Source organism: Scyliorhinus torazame, chromosome 6 (genome assembly GCF_047496885.1).
Source record: "Scyliorhinus torazame isolate Kashiwa2021f chromosome 6, sScyTor2.1, whole genome shotgun sequence".
Classification (NCBI taxonomy): Eukaryota; Metazoa; Chordata; class Chondrichthyes; order Carcharhiniformes; family Scyliorhinidae; genus Scyliorhinus; species Scyliorhinus torazame.
This window is the reverse complement of record NC_092712.1, coordinates 43,057,320-43,072,972: the sequence shown is the minus strand read 5'-3', so window position 1 is coordinate 43,072,972 and position 15,653 is coordinate 43,057,320. Positions and strand designations below refer to the sequence as shown.

General features: G+C 51.1%; 1 protein-coding gene across 1 annotated transcript in view; it reads left to right on the top strand.

Annotated features, from left to right (window-relative positions):
- The window catches only part of LOC140424765 (obscurin-like), a 1,044,598-nt gene that overhangs the window by 597,123 nt on the left and 431,822 nt on the right, over positions 1 to 15,653 (top strand). Inside the window, 2 exon segments of the mRNA XM_072508149.1 lie at positions 4,226 to 4,504; positions 7,399 to 7,665. Of these exon segments, the coding sequence (XP_072364250.1) occupies positions 4,226 to 4,504; positions 7,399 to 7,665 (546 nt within the window).

Sequence of the window (15,653 nt, the reverse complement as noted above, 5' to 3'; positions counted from 1 at the left end):
TACTAAGGGGCAATTTGGCATAGCCAATCCACCGGATCTGCACATCCTTGGGGTGTGGGACGAAACCGGAGCACCTGGAGGAAACCCACGCAGACACAGGGAGAACATGCAGACCCCGCACAGACAGTGACCCAAACCGGGGCTCGAACCTGGGACCCTGGAGCTGTGAAGCAACAATGCTAACCACTGTGCTACCCTGCCGCCCAAAGTTACTGTGTAAATCCCCTAGTCACCACATTCTAGTGCCTGTTTGGGTAGACTGAGGGAGAATTCAGAATGTCCATTCCACCTAACAAGCACGTCTTTCAGGACTGGTGGGAGGCAACCGAAGTACCCAGAGGAAACCCACACAGCCACGGGAGAACGTGCAGACTCCGCACAGTCAGTGACCCAAGCGGGAATCGAACCTGGGTCTCTGGAGCAGTGAAGCAACAGTGCTAACCACTGTGCTACCATGCCACCCAGGATGTGGAGTTAAATTCCCACCTTAAGCTTCCATTTATAACTAGTATCTTGTGCATGACCCAGGCCATACTTTCAAGCACTTGGGCCACTTGCTCTGGAAATTCATCTCTAAATTTTCCAGCCACCAACCTCTCTCTCCTCTTTTGTCCCTCCTCAAACTTATTACTTTGATCAAGCTCTTGTCCAACCCTATGATATCTCCTTCTTTGGCTTAATGACCATTTTATGGCTGCTCTTTCTTTTCTGAAGCACCAAAGAACAAACAAAGAACAAAGAAATGTACAGCACAGGAACAGGCCCTTCGGCCCTCCAAGCCCGTGCCGACCATACTGCCCGACTAAACTACAATCTTCTACACTTCCTGGGTCCGTATCCTTCTATTCCCATCCTATTCATATATTTGTCAAGATGCCCCTTAAATGTCCCTATCGTCCCTGCCTCCACTACCTCCTCCGGTAGCGAGTTCCAGGCACCCACTACCCTCTGCGTAAAAAACTTGCCTCGTACATCTACTCTAAACTTTGCCCCTCTCACCTTAAACCTATGCCCCCTAGTAATTGACCCCTCTACCCTGGGGAAAACACCGTTGGGTGTTTTGCTGCATTAAAGATATGAGATAGATACAATTTGTTATTTTATCTATTTGTGATATAGCAAAACACGATAGTCAATTTGTGAACAGGCAAGTCCCATAAGCAATGAGATAAATGTCCAGATGATCTATTTTAGTGATGTTGTGGTTTAACTGTTAGCTGTTAACTGTTAACTGTTAGCAAGAACACTGAGAACTACCCTCCATCTTCTTTGAAAGTGCAGCCCTATCAATATCAGTGCCTTAAGGTATTGTTTAAAAATGCAAGAGATTTTAGTACTAACAATCGTTACTTCTCCTGCTTCTTCACTAATACTTGGAAGAACTGGGGGTGGACGAGGTTACTAAGGGGCTGGGGAACATGCAGGCAGGGAAGGCCCCGGGACCAGATGGGTTCCCGGTGGAAGTTTATAGAAAATATGTGGACCTGCTGGCCCCGCTGTTGGTGAGGACTTTTAACGAGGCCAGGGAAGGGGGGACTCTACCCCCGACAATGTCGGAGGCGACGATATCGCTAATTTTGAAGCGGGATAAAGATCCGCTGCAGTGCGGGTCCTATAGGCCTATTTCACTACTAACTGTGGACGCCAAATTGCTAGCAAAGGTGCTGGCATCGAGGATAGAGGACTGTGTCCCGGGGGTGGTGCACGAAGACCAGACAGGATTCGTAAAGGGGAGACAACTAAATGTCAACGTGCGACGGCTATTAGGGGTGATAATGATGCCCCCAGTAGAGGGGGAGGCAGAGATAGTGGCGGCAATGGATGCAGAGAAGGCATTTGACAGGGTGGAGTGGGAGTATCTATGGGAGGTGCTGAGGAGGTTCGGGTTCGGGACCGGTTTGTTAGCTGGGTCAAACTCCTCTATGGGGCCCCAACGGCAAGTGTGGTCACGGGTCGGCAAAGATCGGAGTATTTCCGACTATACAGGGGAACAAGACAGGGATGCCCGCTATCTCCATTACTGTTCGCGTTGGCAATTGAACCACTGGCCATGGCGCTGAGAGACTCCAGAAAATGGAGAGGGGTGATTAGAGGGGGAGAAGAACACCGAGTGTCACTCTACGCGGATGACCTACTGTTGTATGTGACGGACCCAGTGGGCGGGATGACAGAGGTCATGCAGATATTGAGGAAGTTCGGAGATTTCTCGGGATATAGGCTTAACATGGTGAAGAGTGAACTTTTTGTGATACACCCTGGGGACCAGAGTAAAGGGATAGATGGCCTGCCTTTAAAGAAAGTGGAAAGAAACTTTCAATACCTGGGGATTCAGATAGCCAGGAGCTGGGGAACCTTGCACAGACTTAATCTGACACGACTGGTGGAACAAATGGAAGAGGACTTCAAGAGGTGGGACATGCAGCCACTGTCACTGGCGGGCAGAGTGCAGGCAATTAAGATGATGGTCCTCCCGAGGTTCCTATTTGTATTCCAATGTCTCCCTATACTGATCACTAAGGCCTTCTTTAAAAAAATAGACAGGAGCATCACGAGCTTCGTGTGGGCAGGGAAAGTTCCGAGGGTAAGGAGGGGGTTCTTACAACGTAGCAGAGACAGAGGGGGACTGGCGCTGCCGAATTTGGGCGACTACTATTGGGCCGCCAATGTGGCGATGATCCGTAAATGGATGATAGAGGGAGAGGGAGCGGCGTGGAAAAGACTAGAGAGAAAGTCCTGTAAAGGGACGAGTCTAGAGGCGCTGGTGACGGCGCCACTACCGTTCTCACCAAAAAAAATTTACCACGAACCCAGTGGTGGCGGCAACATTAAATATCTGGGGGCAATGGAGGCGACAGAGAGGTGTGCTGGGAGCCCTGGTGGGGTCCCCAATTAGGAACAACCATAGGTTTGCCCCAGGGAGGATGGATGGAGGATTCCAGAGCTGGCACCAGTTGGGAATTAGGAGGGTGGGAGATTTATTTATAGACGGGACGTTTGCGAGCTTGGGAGCGTTGGAGGAAAAGTATAAGCTGCCCCGGGGAAATTTCTTTAGGTATATGCAGGTGAGGGCGTTCACAAGACAACAGGTGAGGGAATTTCCATTGCTCCCGACACAGGGGATCCAGGATAGAATGCTCTCGGGGGTGTGGGTCGGGGAGGGCAAGGTGTCAGAGATATACCGAGAGATGAGAGAAGAGGGGGAGGAGCTGGTGGGCGAACTGAAAGGAAAGTGGGAAGAAGAGCTCGGGGAGGAGATAGAGGAGGGTCTGTGGGCTGATGCCCTAAGCAGGGTAAATTCCTCTTCCTCGTGTGCCAGGCTTAGCCTGATTCAATTTAAGGTGCTACATAGAGCACACATAACGGGAGCAAGGTTGAGCAGGTTCTTCGGAGTGGAGGACAAGTGTGGGAGGTGCGGCGGAAGCCCGGCAAACCCCACACATATGTTTTGGTTGTGCCCGGCACTGGAGGGGTATTGGAGGGGAGTGACGGGAGTGATTTCGAAGGTGGTGAAGGTCCGGGTCAAACCAGGCTGGGGGTTAGCTTTATTTGGAGTTGCGGATGAGCCGGGAGTGCAGGAGGCGAAAGAGGCCGATGTTGTGGCCTTTGCGTCCCTAGTAGCCCGGCGTAGGATTTTACTCATGTGGAAGGAAGCGAAACCCCCGGGCTGGAGGCCTGGATAAACGATATGGCGGGGTTCATAAAACTGGAGCAGATTAAGTTTGCACTGAGAGGATCGGCTCAAGGGTTCACCAGAAGGTGGCAACCATTCCTCGACTACCTAGCGGAACGTTAGAGGGAAGATAGATGACCAGCAGCAGCCCGGGGGGGGGGAGAGGGGAGGGGGGGGGGGGGGGGGAGAGGGGGGGGGGGGGGGGGAGAGGGGAGGGGGGGGGGGGGGGGGGGGGGAGAGGGGAGGGGGGGGGGGGGGGGGAGAGGGGAGGGGGGGGGGAGGGGGGAGGGGAAAGTTTCATTTTATGTTAATTGGTTAGTTTACCATGTTAGTTAGTTACTCTTTATTAGATTGTAGTTATCATGTTACATGTACTGTTAAATTTTCTTTATGTTTGATGTGTAAGGGGAAAAAATTGTGAACGAAAAATTTCAATAAAATATATTTCAAAAAAAAAAAAATACTTGGAAGAACTGAAGAAGGATATGATTATGCGGTACAATGTAAATGTTTGTCTTAACTCAAAGGCACTCTCAACTCAACGTTGTTTTTCAGATCACATAAAAATTATTCATGGGCTTGAAGATATAAGTGTATTTGCACAAAACACTGTGAAATTTGTATGTGAGGTTTCTCGTGAAGATGCTACAAATGCTCAATGGTGGTTGAATGGAATACTAATTCAAAGTGATCAGCTCCATGAAGTTAAAGCTACTGATAAGATACACACCTTGACACTGAAAAATCCCACACCAGATGATTCGGGAACAGTTGTCTTCAATATCGGCTGTGAAAGTTCAACAGCTAAGTTGGTAGTGCAAGAAAAAGCTAAAGGTATTTTACTGACATTTTTATACCTCAGAGGAATTGACATGCTTAGGGTGCTCTTAACATGTATTTCAGTACTATATAACACCACAAAGTGGTTGTATATGTTTTCTCAACAGTTTTTTTAATGTGTACAGTTTTTCTAAAATATGCAAAAGATTTTTTTAAAGCTTATAACCATCCCCTGCATTTTCATCTTCGAAGAGTGTTTAATACTGCTCAAATATTGTTCAAATAGCAATGGCAACCCTCAATTAAATGGTTACAATACTAATTACTTGTGCCTGAGCACCCTGTTTGACTGTTAGAGACAGGTTATTGACTGCATCAGGCTCTCTGACATTCATGTACATGGTGGTGGATTCTCCATTCAACGCCTCTCCGGGTTTCCCGATCCGGCGGAGAATGGAGTGTCAGGAGAAAAAATGGTTTGGTTGGCACCAAACCCTTTAAATGCTCCAATTCCCTACCAGTGGCCACAGCGCACTACATGCCCTATTCCGGCAGAAGGTTGCAAATCAAGCATTTAAATAAATGCTAATGTCATTAACGGGCTCGAAGCCCGAGTCTCCACCGCAGGTTTGCTCTGATTCCTACGGTGGAAATTCCACTGGGCAGACTTTGTCCAAGCGTGGCCCTGACACAGTGGAACCCTAGGTGGGTCAAGGGAGTCAGAGCATAACTCAGGTGCCCCCCAGAAGGCCCCCTTCTCCCCCCAGCGCAAATGCTCCCCCCCCACCACGGGAATATAGGTCACCCCCCACCAGCATGCATTCATGACGTTGAGCCAACTCCCCCCCCCATCAGAATCCCCAACAAAGAACCCCATCAGAACCCCTAACAGAGACCCCCATCTGTCATCCTGCCTGAAAGCTGGAGCAGTCCAGGCATACATCACTGCATTTTCACTTACCCATCCCTAACATCTGTTGCCGCAGACAAAGGTGTTTAAAGCAGCAGCTGTTATAATTATCAGAGGAGCCTTGCAAAGCCAAGTACACTTTAAAGGGCTTCAAATCCATTGACAGCCTTTGAAATGCAAATCCATTCAATTTCACACAGCAGTGCATTTCACTAGCCAGTGATTGACAGTTGTATTGGTCCAGATACGACTGCTAAGTGGTTTGTTTGTTTATTTTTCCCTTCACACTTGAATGCATCTCAGTTCCCTCCATTGATGCTAACCACAATGTTTATAAACACTCTTGCAGAGTCTGTTGGAGGTGGCAGTGGTTGGATGTTATTGTATTTCGGCTGACACAAAGGTAGAGCGAGAGGGCAGGGGGGGCCTTTAAATTGGTGATTTCCAGTTCATGGCCTAACCTCTCTTCCGCCTGATGTCAGTCCTAGGCACCCGATTGGGCATGAAGCTCCCATTTCCCCACTCTAATTGGCCGGGCAGTCTCTCTTTATTTGCAATGGTGAGACAGAGAGTACAGGGTGGTGAGCGGACCACCCACTTCCCACCTCCCACCCTGCCGGAGACCATGTCCCATGTCTTGGAAGATTTGAAAACAAATTGCCCCTTAATAGGCATGGAGATTATTTACCAAGGGTACTCTTGTAACACAGTTGCAATTGCACAGAACTGACCATTTTCCAACTCTTGGTCATTTGAAAATGTTTAATTTGCCTTACAGAGTTAAGCACCTTGTAACGTTTTCAGGGCTAGGGTGGTCTAAGCTAGTCTTAGTCCCCTAAGTGGACAGGAGTTCTACAGATTTTATTTCCTCATTAACCTAGATTGTTATCTGTCTCAGGGAATTACATGGCTTCAGGTGAAATGAGGAGCACATGTAGGAGCATGCACACATGCATGGGGCAGGCTGGATCGACCACAGGGTCTTGAACTGATTTGTAATTTTTCATATGTTTGTAAATTTTTAACTCACTTCGGTTTACATTAATTCATAAAGCTCCCGTCTTCCTCTGGTGGGTCCTCAATCATGCAGTTGCAGTGAGCAATTAAATAGGCAACCAGTGAGATTTTAGCATGGTTAAGACAATAAAACACTCCATTTTAAGGGCTTCCTTTCTCCTCTAGATATGTGGAACAAAAGGTTCAGCTTGGAACAGCACAGTCCCAAAGTTAAATACCACTTGATTTGACCTGAGAAGTCGGTCACAATATTTAGAATATAGCGAGAGGCACCTTCACTTTGCCAGTAGCCATAAAGTGTGTGTTTTTTGCCATTGCCATTGAGGGAATTTTGAAATGTGCAGGACAGTCACTCAGAAAAGGTAGCAATAGCTTTCGGTGAAGTAGACATTTAGGGCGGGATTAACCGGCTGTTCACACCAGCGGGAAATTCCAGTACCACGCAGGATACGGATTTCCCAGCGACGATGGGTGCTCTCAACAAAAGTCCTGTTGACAACTGTGGGATCAGTAAATCCTGCTGGCAGGACGCCTTCGCCGCCGAAAATCACACGGCGGTGTGGTCGGTAAATCCCACCCTGAGGGTTAGATTAGGGGTCATTGTGCATGTGGAAATTGTTCCGGTGCTGTGGATGAGTGCAGTAAAAAATTAAAGTAATAATTGAATACTTGAAGCTTTCCACATTTGATGTAACTATAACAAGGGTATTTATGAGTCTTAAAAAATAAAAGCAAATTACTGCGGATGCTGGAATCTAAAACAAAAGAGAAAATGCTGGAAAATCTAAGCAAGTCTGGCAGCATCTGTTGGGAGAGAAAAGAGCTAACGTTTCGAGTCCGATGACTCTTTGACAAACAGTCATCGGACTCGAAACGTTAGCTCATTTCTCTCCCTACAGATGCTGCCAGACTTGCTGAGATTTTCCAGCATTTTCTCTTTCGTTATTTATGAGTCTTAATAGTTTTTATGTGCATCCTTAATTTTATTCATTGTTAAAAATCATGCATCTTTGAACCTCAGCTTTACCGGCCTATTTCAAGCAAGAGCTTAAGAATGTGGAAGCTGAAGAAGGTCACACAGTCACACTACACTGTGAACTTTCCAAGTCTGATGCACCTGTGGAATGGAGAAAGAGACTTGTAGTGCTTCAACCAAGTGACAAGTATGAAATGAAGCAAAATGGTGCCGTTGTTGAGTTGTTAATCCACAATGTCAAACGAGGAGATGCTGGAAAATATACTTGCTATTCTGAGAATCTACAAACAACAGCCTCCTTAACTGTTACAGGTGATAATTCAACTTTTTTTTACTGCAAAGCTTTTTGGAGGATGGATTTTAGCAGTGGAACAGCTTAGATCCTTGATGCCCGATTCAAACATCTATAACAGTCAAAATGCTTTCCCAGAAGAATTGCCAGGGTACTACCCTGCCCTGTCCACGACAACATGGGTCTCTCTAATGGCCTGGGAGACCCTCCCACTCCAAAAAAAATTGCCATTACGAATGGTCAACGTTGCAAATCAATACAAGGGCAGGAGGTCCAGGGTGCCGGGTGAATCCCACGAACGCATAATGGCCTAATTTCTCATTTAAATATATTGATCTGGATCACACCCAGTGAGGGCAAGATCCAGATCATGGGATCGCATGAGACTCCGTTAAATCTGACAAGACATTTCGAGCGTCCTAAAACTCGCGAGAGATGACCGTCTGAGCCAGGCCACCGCAATCTTGAGAGGAACATCCCAAGTCCACGGACCTGGCACCAAGTCACTACCCTTGGGTGCTCCCAACAAGCCGAAGAGTTTTCATTGTTTTTTTAGTGCTTTTTTAGCGTCGGTAAAGGGCGGCAGGGTAGCACAATGGTTAGCACAGTTGCTTCACAGCTCCAGGGTCCCAGGTTCGATTCCCAGCTTGGGTCACTGGCTGTGCGGAGTCTGCACGTTCTCCCCGTGTCTGCGTGGGTTTCCTCCGGTATCCTCCCACAGTCCACAAATGTGCAGGTTAGGTGGATTGGCCATGATAAATTGCTCTTAGGTTAGGTGGAGTTACTGGGTTACGGGGATTGTCATAATATACACTTGCAGACACACAGACTGATGGACACACAGCAAGACCAATCAACATACGCAACACAGCAGCCAATCACCAGTTAGAGCACACTCACTATAAAGACGAGGCATCAGAGTTCCCGCTCATTCGGGATGCAGCCTCTCAGAAGGACAGAGCTCACAGCTTCCAGCACAGATCTTCACCATGTACCGAGTGCATAGACTGGTTAGGACAGGCATAGGTCTTTAGTTTAACCTAACATCGTGTTAACCCACAGTGAAAGTATGTTCAACAGTTTCTAACTTAATAAAATAGTGTTGTACTATTTTAAGTGTTCCACAGATCCAGAGCACCCAACACATCAGGGATAGGTTGGAGGGTCAGCAGGAGTCAGCTGACTTGCGGAAGTGCAATGGGGGGAGTAAACCAGCTAGGGTGGGGCCTAGCGGGGTGGGAGAGGGGGGGGGGGAGGGGAATAGATTTGCTGCTGCTAAGGTCAAGGAGGAGCTGGAGCGAGTGGGGGGGGGGGGTTGAGACGGGGGTATGCCGCTGTGGGGAACAGGCCGGGTGTGGGGTGCGGGCACGTGGCTGGCCGAGGAGGGGTCATGGCTAGTCGGCGGGGGAGGGAGGCGGGTAGCCCCCTGATCCGGCTGATAACCTGGAATGTAAGGGGACTGAATGGGTCGGTTAAGCGGGCCCGCGTGTTCGCACACCTGAAGGGGCTCAAGGCGGATGTGGTTATGCTCCAGGAGACACACCTGAAGGTGGCAGACCAGGTAAGACTGAGGAAAGGGTGGGTAGGTCAGGTGTTTCACTCGGGGCTAGATGCCAAAAATCGAGGGGTGGTGATCTTGGTGGGAAAGAAGGTGTCATTCGAGGCGTCGAGCAATGTGGCAGATAATGGCGGTAGGTACATAATGGTCAGTGGTAAGTTGCAGGGAGAGAGGGTGGTACTGGTCAATGTGTATGCTCCGAACTGGGACGATGCGGGTTTTATGCGCCGTATGTTGGGTCGGATCCCAGACTTGGAAGTGGGGGGCCTGATAATGGGGGGAGACTTTAACATGGTGTTGGATCCGGCACTGGATCGCTCCAGGTCTAGGATGGGTAGGAAGCTGGCGGCGGCTAGAGTGCTGAGGGGATTTATGGACCAAATGGAAGGGGTGGACCCTTGGAGATTTGCAAGGCCGGGGGCTAGGGAATTTTCATTCTTCTCACATGTCAATAAGGCTTATTCTCGAATCGACTTTTTCATTTTGAGTAGGGCGCTGATAGCGAGAGTAGAGGATACTGAGTATTCGGCAATAGCCATTTCGGACCACGACCCGCATTGGGTGGACTTGAAGATGGGGGAGTAGAGGGACCATGTTGGGCTTGGAGGTGGGGCTGTTGGCGGACGAGGAGGTGAGCGAGCGGGTCCGAGGAAGTATAGAGAGGTACTTGGAGACCAACGACAATGGGGAGGTCCGAGTGGGGATGGTATGGGAGGCACTGAAGGCGGTGGTGAGGGGAGAGCTGATCTCCATTAGGGCCCACAAGGAGCGGAGGGAGAGGCTGGTGGGGGAGATGGTGAGGGTAGACAGGAGGTATGCGGACGACCTGAGGAAGGATTGTTGAGGAAGAGGCGCAGCCTCCAGGCCGAATTCGACCTGGTGAACGCCAGGAAGCCGGAGGTGCAGTGGAGGAAGGCCCAGGGGGTGGTCTACGAGTATGGGGAAAAGGCAAGCCGGATGCTGGCGCATCAGCTTCGGAAGTGGGACGCAGCTAGGGAGATCGGGGGAGTTAAGGACAGGGGAGGGAGCGTGGTGCGGAGTGGGGTAGGCATCAATGGGGTCTTCAGGGACTTCTACGAGGAATTATACAGATCCGAGCCCCCACGGGAGGAGGGAGGGATGGGCTGTTTCCAAGACCAATTGATGTTTCCAAAGGTGGAAGAGGGAGTGGTGGCGGGACTGGGGGCTCCGATTGGGCTGGAGGAGCTGATCAAAGGGATAGGAAGCATGCAGGCGGGGAAGGCACCGGGGCCGGACGGTTTCCCGGTCGAGTTCTATAAAAAATATATGGACCTGTTGGGCCCGCTGTTAGTTAGGACCTTTAATGAAGCAAGGGATGGGGGTGGTCTTTATCCCCGACGATGTCCCGGGCACTGATCTCCTTGATCCTGAAGCGGGACAGGGATCCCCTGCAATGTGGGTCTTACAGACCGATTTCCTTGCTAAATGTAGATGCCAAGGTGCTGGATAAGGTCTTAACCACGAGGATTGAGGATTGTGTGCCGCAGATCATCCATGAAGACCAGACGGGGTTTGTGAAGGGGAGACAGTTGAACGTGAATGTGCGGAGACTTTTGAACGTTATCATGATGCCGGCAAGGGAGGCGGAGATCGTGGTGGCGATGGACGCTGAGAAAGCCTTCAATAGGGTAGAGTGGGGGTACCTGTGGGAGGTGCTGAAGAGGTTCGGGTTTGGGAGGGATTTGTCAGGTGGGTTAGGCTGTTGTATGAGGTCCCGATGGCGAGTGTGGCCACAAATGGGAGGAGGTCCGAATACTTTCGGTTGCACAGAGGGACGAGACAGGGGTGTCCCCTGTCCCCCCTGCTCTTCACACTGGCGATTGAACTCCTGGCTATGGCACTGAGAGAGTCGAGGAACTGGAGGGGGTTGGTGCGGGGTGGGGAGGAGCATAGGGTGTCGCTTTATGCGGATGACCTGCTGCTGTATGTGGCGGACCCGGTGGGAGGAATGCCAGAGGTAATGAGGATCCTTAGGGAATTCGGGGACTTTTCGGGGTACAAGCTCAATATGGGGAAGAGCGAGCTGTTCGTAGTTCAGCTAGGGGACCAGGAGAGGGGGACTGGCGAGCTCCCACTAAAAAGGGCGGAGAGGAGCTTCAGATATTTGGGAGTCCAGGTGGCCAGGAGCTGGGGGGCCCTGCTTAGGCTTAACTTTACAAGGCTGGTGGAGCAAATGGAGGAGGAGTTCAAGAGGTGGGACGCGTTGCCGCTGTCCTTGGTGGGTAGGGTGCAGTCAATCAAAATGACGGTGCTCCCAAGGTTTTTGTTCCTGTTCCAGTGCCTCCCCGTGTTTATCCCGAAGGCTTTTTACAGGCGGGTTAACAGAAGTATAATGGGGTTTGTGTGGGCGCAAGGGACTCCGAGGGTTCATAGGTTCATAGAATTTACAGTGCAGAAGGAGGCCATTCAGCCCATCGAGTCTGCACCGGCTCTTGGAAAAAGCACCTTACCCAAGACCACACCTCCACCCTATCCCCATAACCCAGTAACCCCACCCAACACGAAGGGCAATTTTGGACACTAACGGGAATTTAGCATGGCCAATCCACCTAACCTGCACATCTTTGGACTGTGAGAGGAAACCCACGCACACACGGGGAGAACGTGCAGACTCCGCACAGTGACCCAAGCCAGGAATCGAACCCAGGACTCTGGAGCTGTGAAGCTATTGTGCTAACCACTATGCTACCGTGCTGCCCGGTAGCTCAAGGAAGACAATTAGAGATCCAACCTCTCAAATTTTTCATGACTTGAAACTTAATCACACTCAGCTACTGCCTGAAGGAGCCGCCAGGAGTTGGTACATGTAGGAAGGATACTAGAATAACCCTGATTGGAAATACCAGAACAGTAGGGCACATAGATTTGTATAGGAACAAGATTTAGTATAACCAATGGGCAGTGGGGGAAAAGAGATTGCCATCTGAGAGGCATAGCCTTGTAAATATAGATTGGTTATCACTACATGGCTTCTAGTCAGACCCTTTATGGACAAACATCCCAGGGATTTGCCTTCAAATGCATATGTTTTACTATTGACACAGAATAGAAATTAATATAAAGAACACAAACACTGCGCTGGTCAGCTTCAAGAAACCAGGGTATTGTGACTTGTTCTTTTTTAGCAAGTAGTTCCCAAATCATCTCGAGTCATCTCCAAAGTCCCTCAAAGTATGCAATATTTCCCAAGAATGAACGTCAACAACAGAGCCTACTTCATTGAAATAAAAACAAATTTCCTTTCCGAAATAACTTAAAACCAAAAATTAAAATCGCGAGTTCTAGTAATGGAGTAAGAAGCACTTTTCTACCTCAATTTCTTTGTCCTCCACTTCAATCAAGCAGATATACTCCTGGCTTGTAGGTAGTGCTCACTCAATGTATGATATCAGCCATCATTAAATTCAACTCTCAGAGCTAGCGTACACCACACACAGACACCAAAGCACCTCAAGATACACAGATACATTTTTAAAATGGTAAACGTAGGCGTAAATGCGAGAAGAAAAGTGAATGTGCAAACTTCTCTGAATTCAAGTCTATGCTACAGTTTGGATAAATAAATGGGATAAGGGTGTATATAAATAGGAGGGGGGAAAAATTGGCACTTCTGGGGCGAAATTCTCCCCCAACGGCGGGATGCCCGCCGACTGGCGCCAAAGCCGGCGCCAATCAGACGGGCATCGCGCCGGCAAAAAGGTGCGGAAGTCTCCGCATCTTTGGCGGCCTAGCCCCAACATTGAGGGGCTAGGCTGACGCCGGAGGGATTTCCGCCCCGCCAGCTGGCGTAAATGGCGTTTGTTGCCCCGCCAGCTGGCGCGGAAATGCGGCGCATGCGCGGGAGCGTCAGCGGCCGCTGTCAGTTTCCCAGCGCATGCGCGGGAGCGTCAGCGGCCGCTGTCAGTTTCCCGCGCATGCGCAGTGGGGAGAGTCTCTTCCGCCTCCGCCATGGTGGAGGCCGTAGCGGAGGCGGAAGGGAAAGAGTGCCCCCACGGCACAGGCCCGCCCGCGGATCGGTGGGCCCCGATCGCGGGCCAGGCCACCGTGGGGGCACCCCCCGGGGTCAGATCGCCCCGCGCCCCCCCCCCCCAGGACCCCGGAGCCCGCCCACGCCGCCTGGTCCCGCCGGTAAATACCAGGTTTGATTTACGTCGGCGGGACAGGCAATTCCTGGGCGGGACTTCGGCCCATCCGGGACGGAGAATCCAGCGGGGGGTCCCGCTAACCGGCGCGGCCGGATTCCCGCCCCCGCCCAATCTCAGGGAGCGGAGACTTCGGCGGGGGCGGGGGCGGGATTCACGGCGGCCAACGGCCATTCTCCGACCCGGCGGGGGGTCGGAGAATGACGCCCCTGGTATCCACATGTTGCCTGTCGACCGACTCCAGAACAGCATCGATATCCCACACCATGCCAGATGTCACAACCTAATCAGTGGGATGGGGCTGAAGGCTGATCCCCCTCAACTTGCTGACTCTCTTGCCCGAGGAGGTTGAGACTTGGCCTCGTTTCTGTAATCCACGAGTCGGGCGATGGCATGGCCTGTGTTAGGATGAGTGTCTTGACCGTTTCCCCTGAATCTGATTCAGTACGTTTATTGTGTCTTTTATCAGGGCATCGAAAATCCCATCTGCCAACTGCATCTTCACACAAAGCTCATCCTCGTCATAATTCACCCACTGGGCTTCACTGGGTGAGAAGGGTGTTCCTGGAGCGGAGTAGAGATAGGGGGCGCTGGCGCTGCCCAACCTCTGTGGGTACTCCTGGGCCGCCAATGCGACGATGGTGCGCAAGTGGGTGATGGAGGGGGAGGGGGCTGCATGGAAGAGGCTGGAGAAGGTGTCCTGTGTGGGTGCGAGTCTGGGGGCACTGGCAACGGCGCCGCTGCCGCTCCCTCCAAGGAGGTATACCACGAGCCCGGTGGTGGTGGCGGCCCTCAAACTTTGGGGGCAGTGGAGGCGGCATAGGGGGGAAGTTGGGGCCTCTGCGTGGACCCCATTATGGGGGAACCACCGGTACGAAAGTTGGGGGACCTGTTTGTGGACGGGAAGTTCGCGAGCTTGGGTGAGCTGGAGGAGAAGTACGGGCTCCCCCCGGGGAACACCTTCAGGGACTTACAGGTAAGGGCGTTTGCCAGACGGCAGGTGGGGGAATTCCCGCGGCTACTGCCACACGCAGTAAAGGACAGGGTACTCTCGGGGGGGTGGGTGGGAGTGGGGAAGATCTCGGAAACTTACCAGGTGATGCAGGAGGAGGAGGAGGCCTCGGTGGTGGAGTTGAAACGTAAGTGGGAGGAGGAGTTGGGAGAAGAGATCGAAGAGGGGACGTGGGCAGATGCACTAGGGAGGGTGATCTCTTCCTCTTCGTGCACGAGGCTCAGCCTCATACAGTTTAAGGTGCTGCACAGGGCACACATGACCAGGACAAGGATGAGCCGGTTCTTTGGGGGTGAGGACAGGCGTGTTAGGTGCTCAGGGAGCCCAGCAAATCACACCCATATGTTCTGGGCATGCCCAGCGCTGGAGGAATTTTGGAAGGGCATAGCGAGGACGGTGTCGAGGGTGGTAGGATCCAGGGTCAACCCGGGCTGGGTGCTCGCAATATTTGGGGTGACAGAGTATCCGGGAGTGCAGGAGGCGAAAGAGGCCGGAATTCTGGCCTTTGCGTCCCTGGTAGCCCGGCGAAGGATTCTCCTTCAGTGGAAAGATGCGAGGCCCCCAAGCGTGGAATCCTGGATCAGCGATATGGCAGGGTTCATTAAATTGGAGAGGGTGAAATTCGCCTTGAGTGAAAGTACAAGGGTTCTTTAGGCGGTGGCAACCGTTCTTAGACTTTATGGCAGGACGATAGACATTGGTCAATGGCAGCAGCAGCTCAGTGGGGGGGGTTTACTTTATTTTTGGTTATGTTATTTACACTGGAGGGTCTGAGGGGGTGTATACACCTGTTGTGTTAAGTCGGGGTGATAATGTTAATTTATTATTAATGTACAGGGGGAGGGGTTTGGGGGGGTTGCTTTTTTAGATTGTGTTTTGTACTTAACCCTTTTGGGTTCTTTTTTCTTTCTCATTTTGTTATTGATATTTAATGAAAACCTTTAATAAAAAAATTTTTTTTTTTTCAAAAGGGATAGGTTGGAGGTGTGGACTTAAGTAGGGTGCTCTTTCCTAGAGCCGGTGCAGACTCGATAAGCCGAACGGCCTCCTTCTGCGCTGTAAATTCTATGATTCTATGATCCCGCTCTCCCTCACAGTCATTCTCCGACCCCCCGCCGGGTTGGAGAATTGCCGGGGGCTGCCGTGAATCCCGCCCCCGCCGGTTGCCGAAGTCTCCGGTACCGGATATTCGGCGGGGGCGGGAATCGGGCCGGATGGGCCGAAGTCCCGCCGATAAATTGCCTGTCCCGCCGGTGTGGATTAAACCACCTTTTG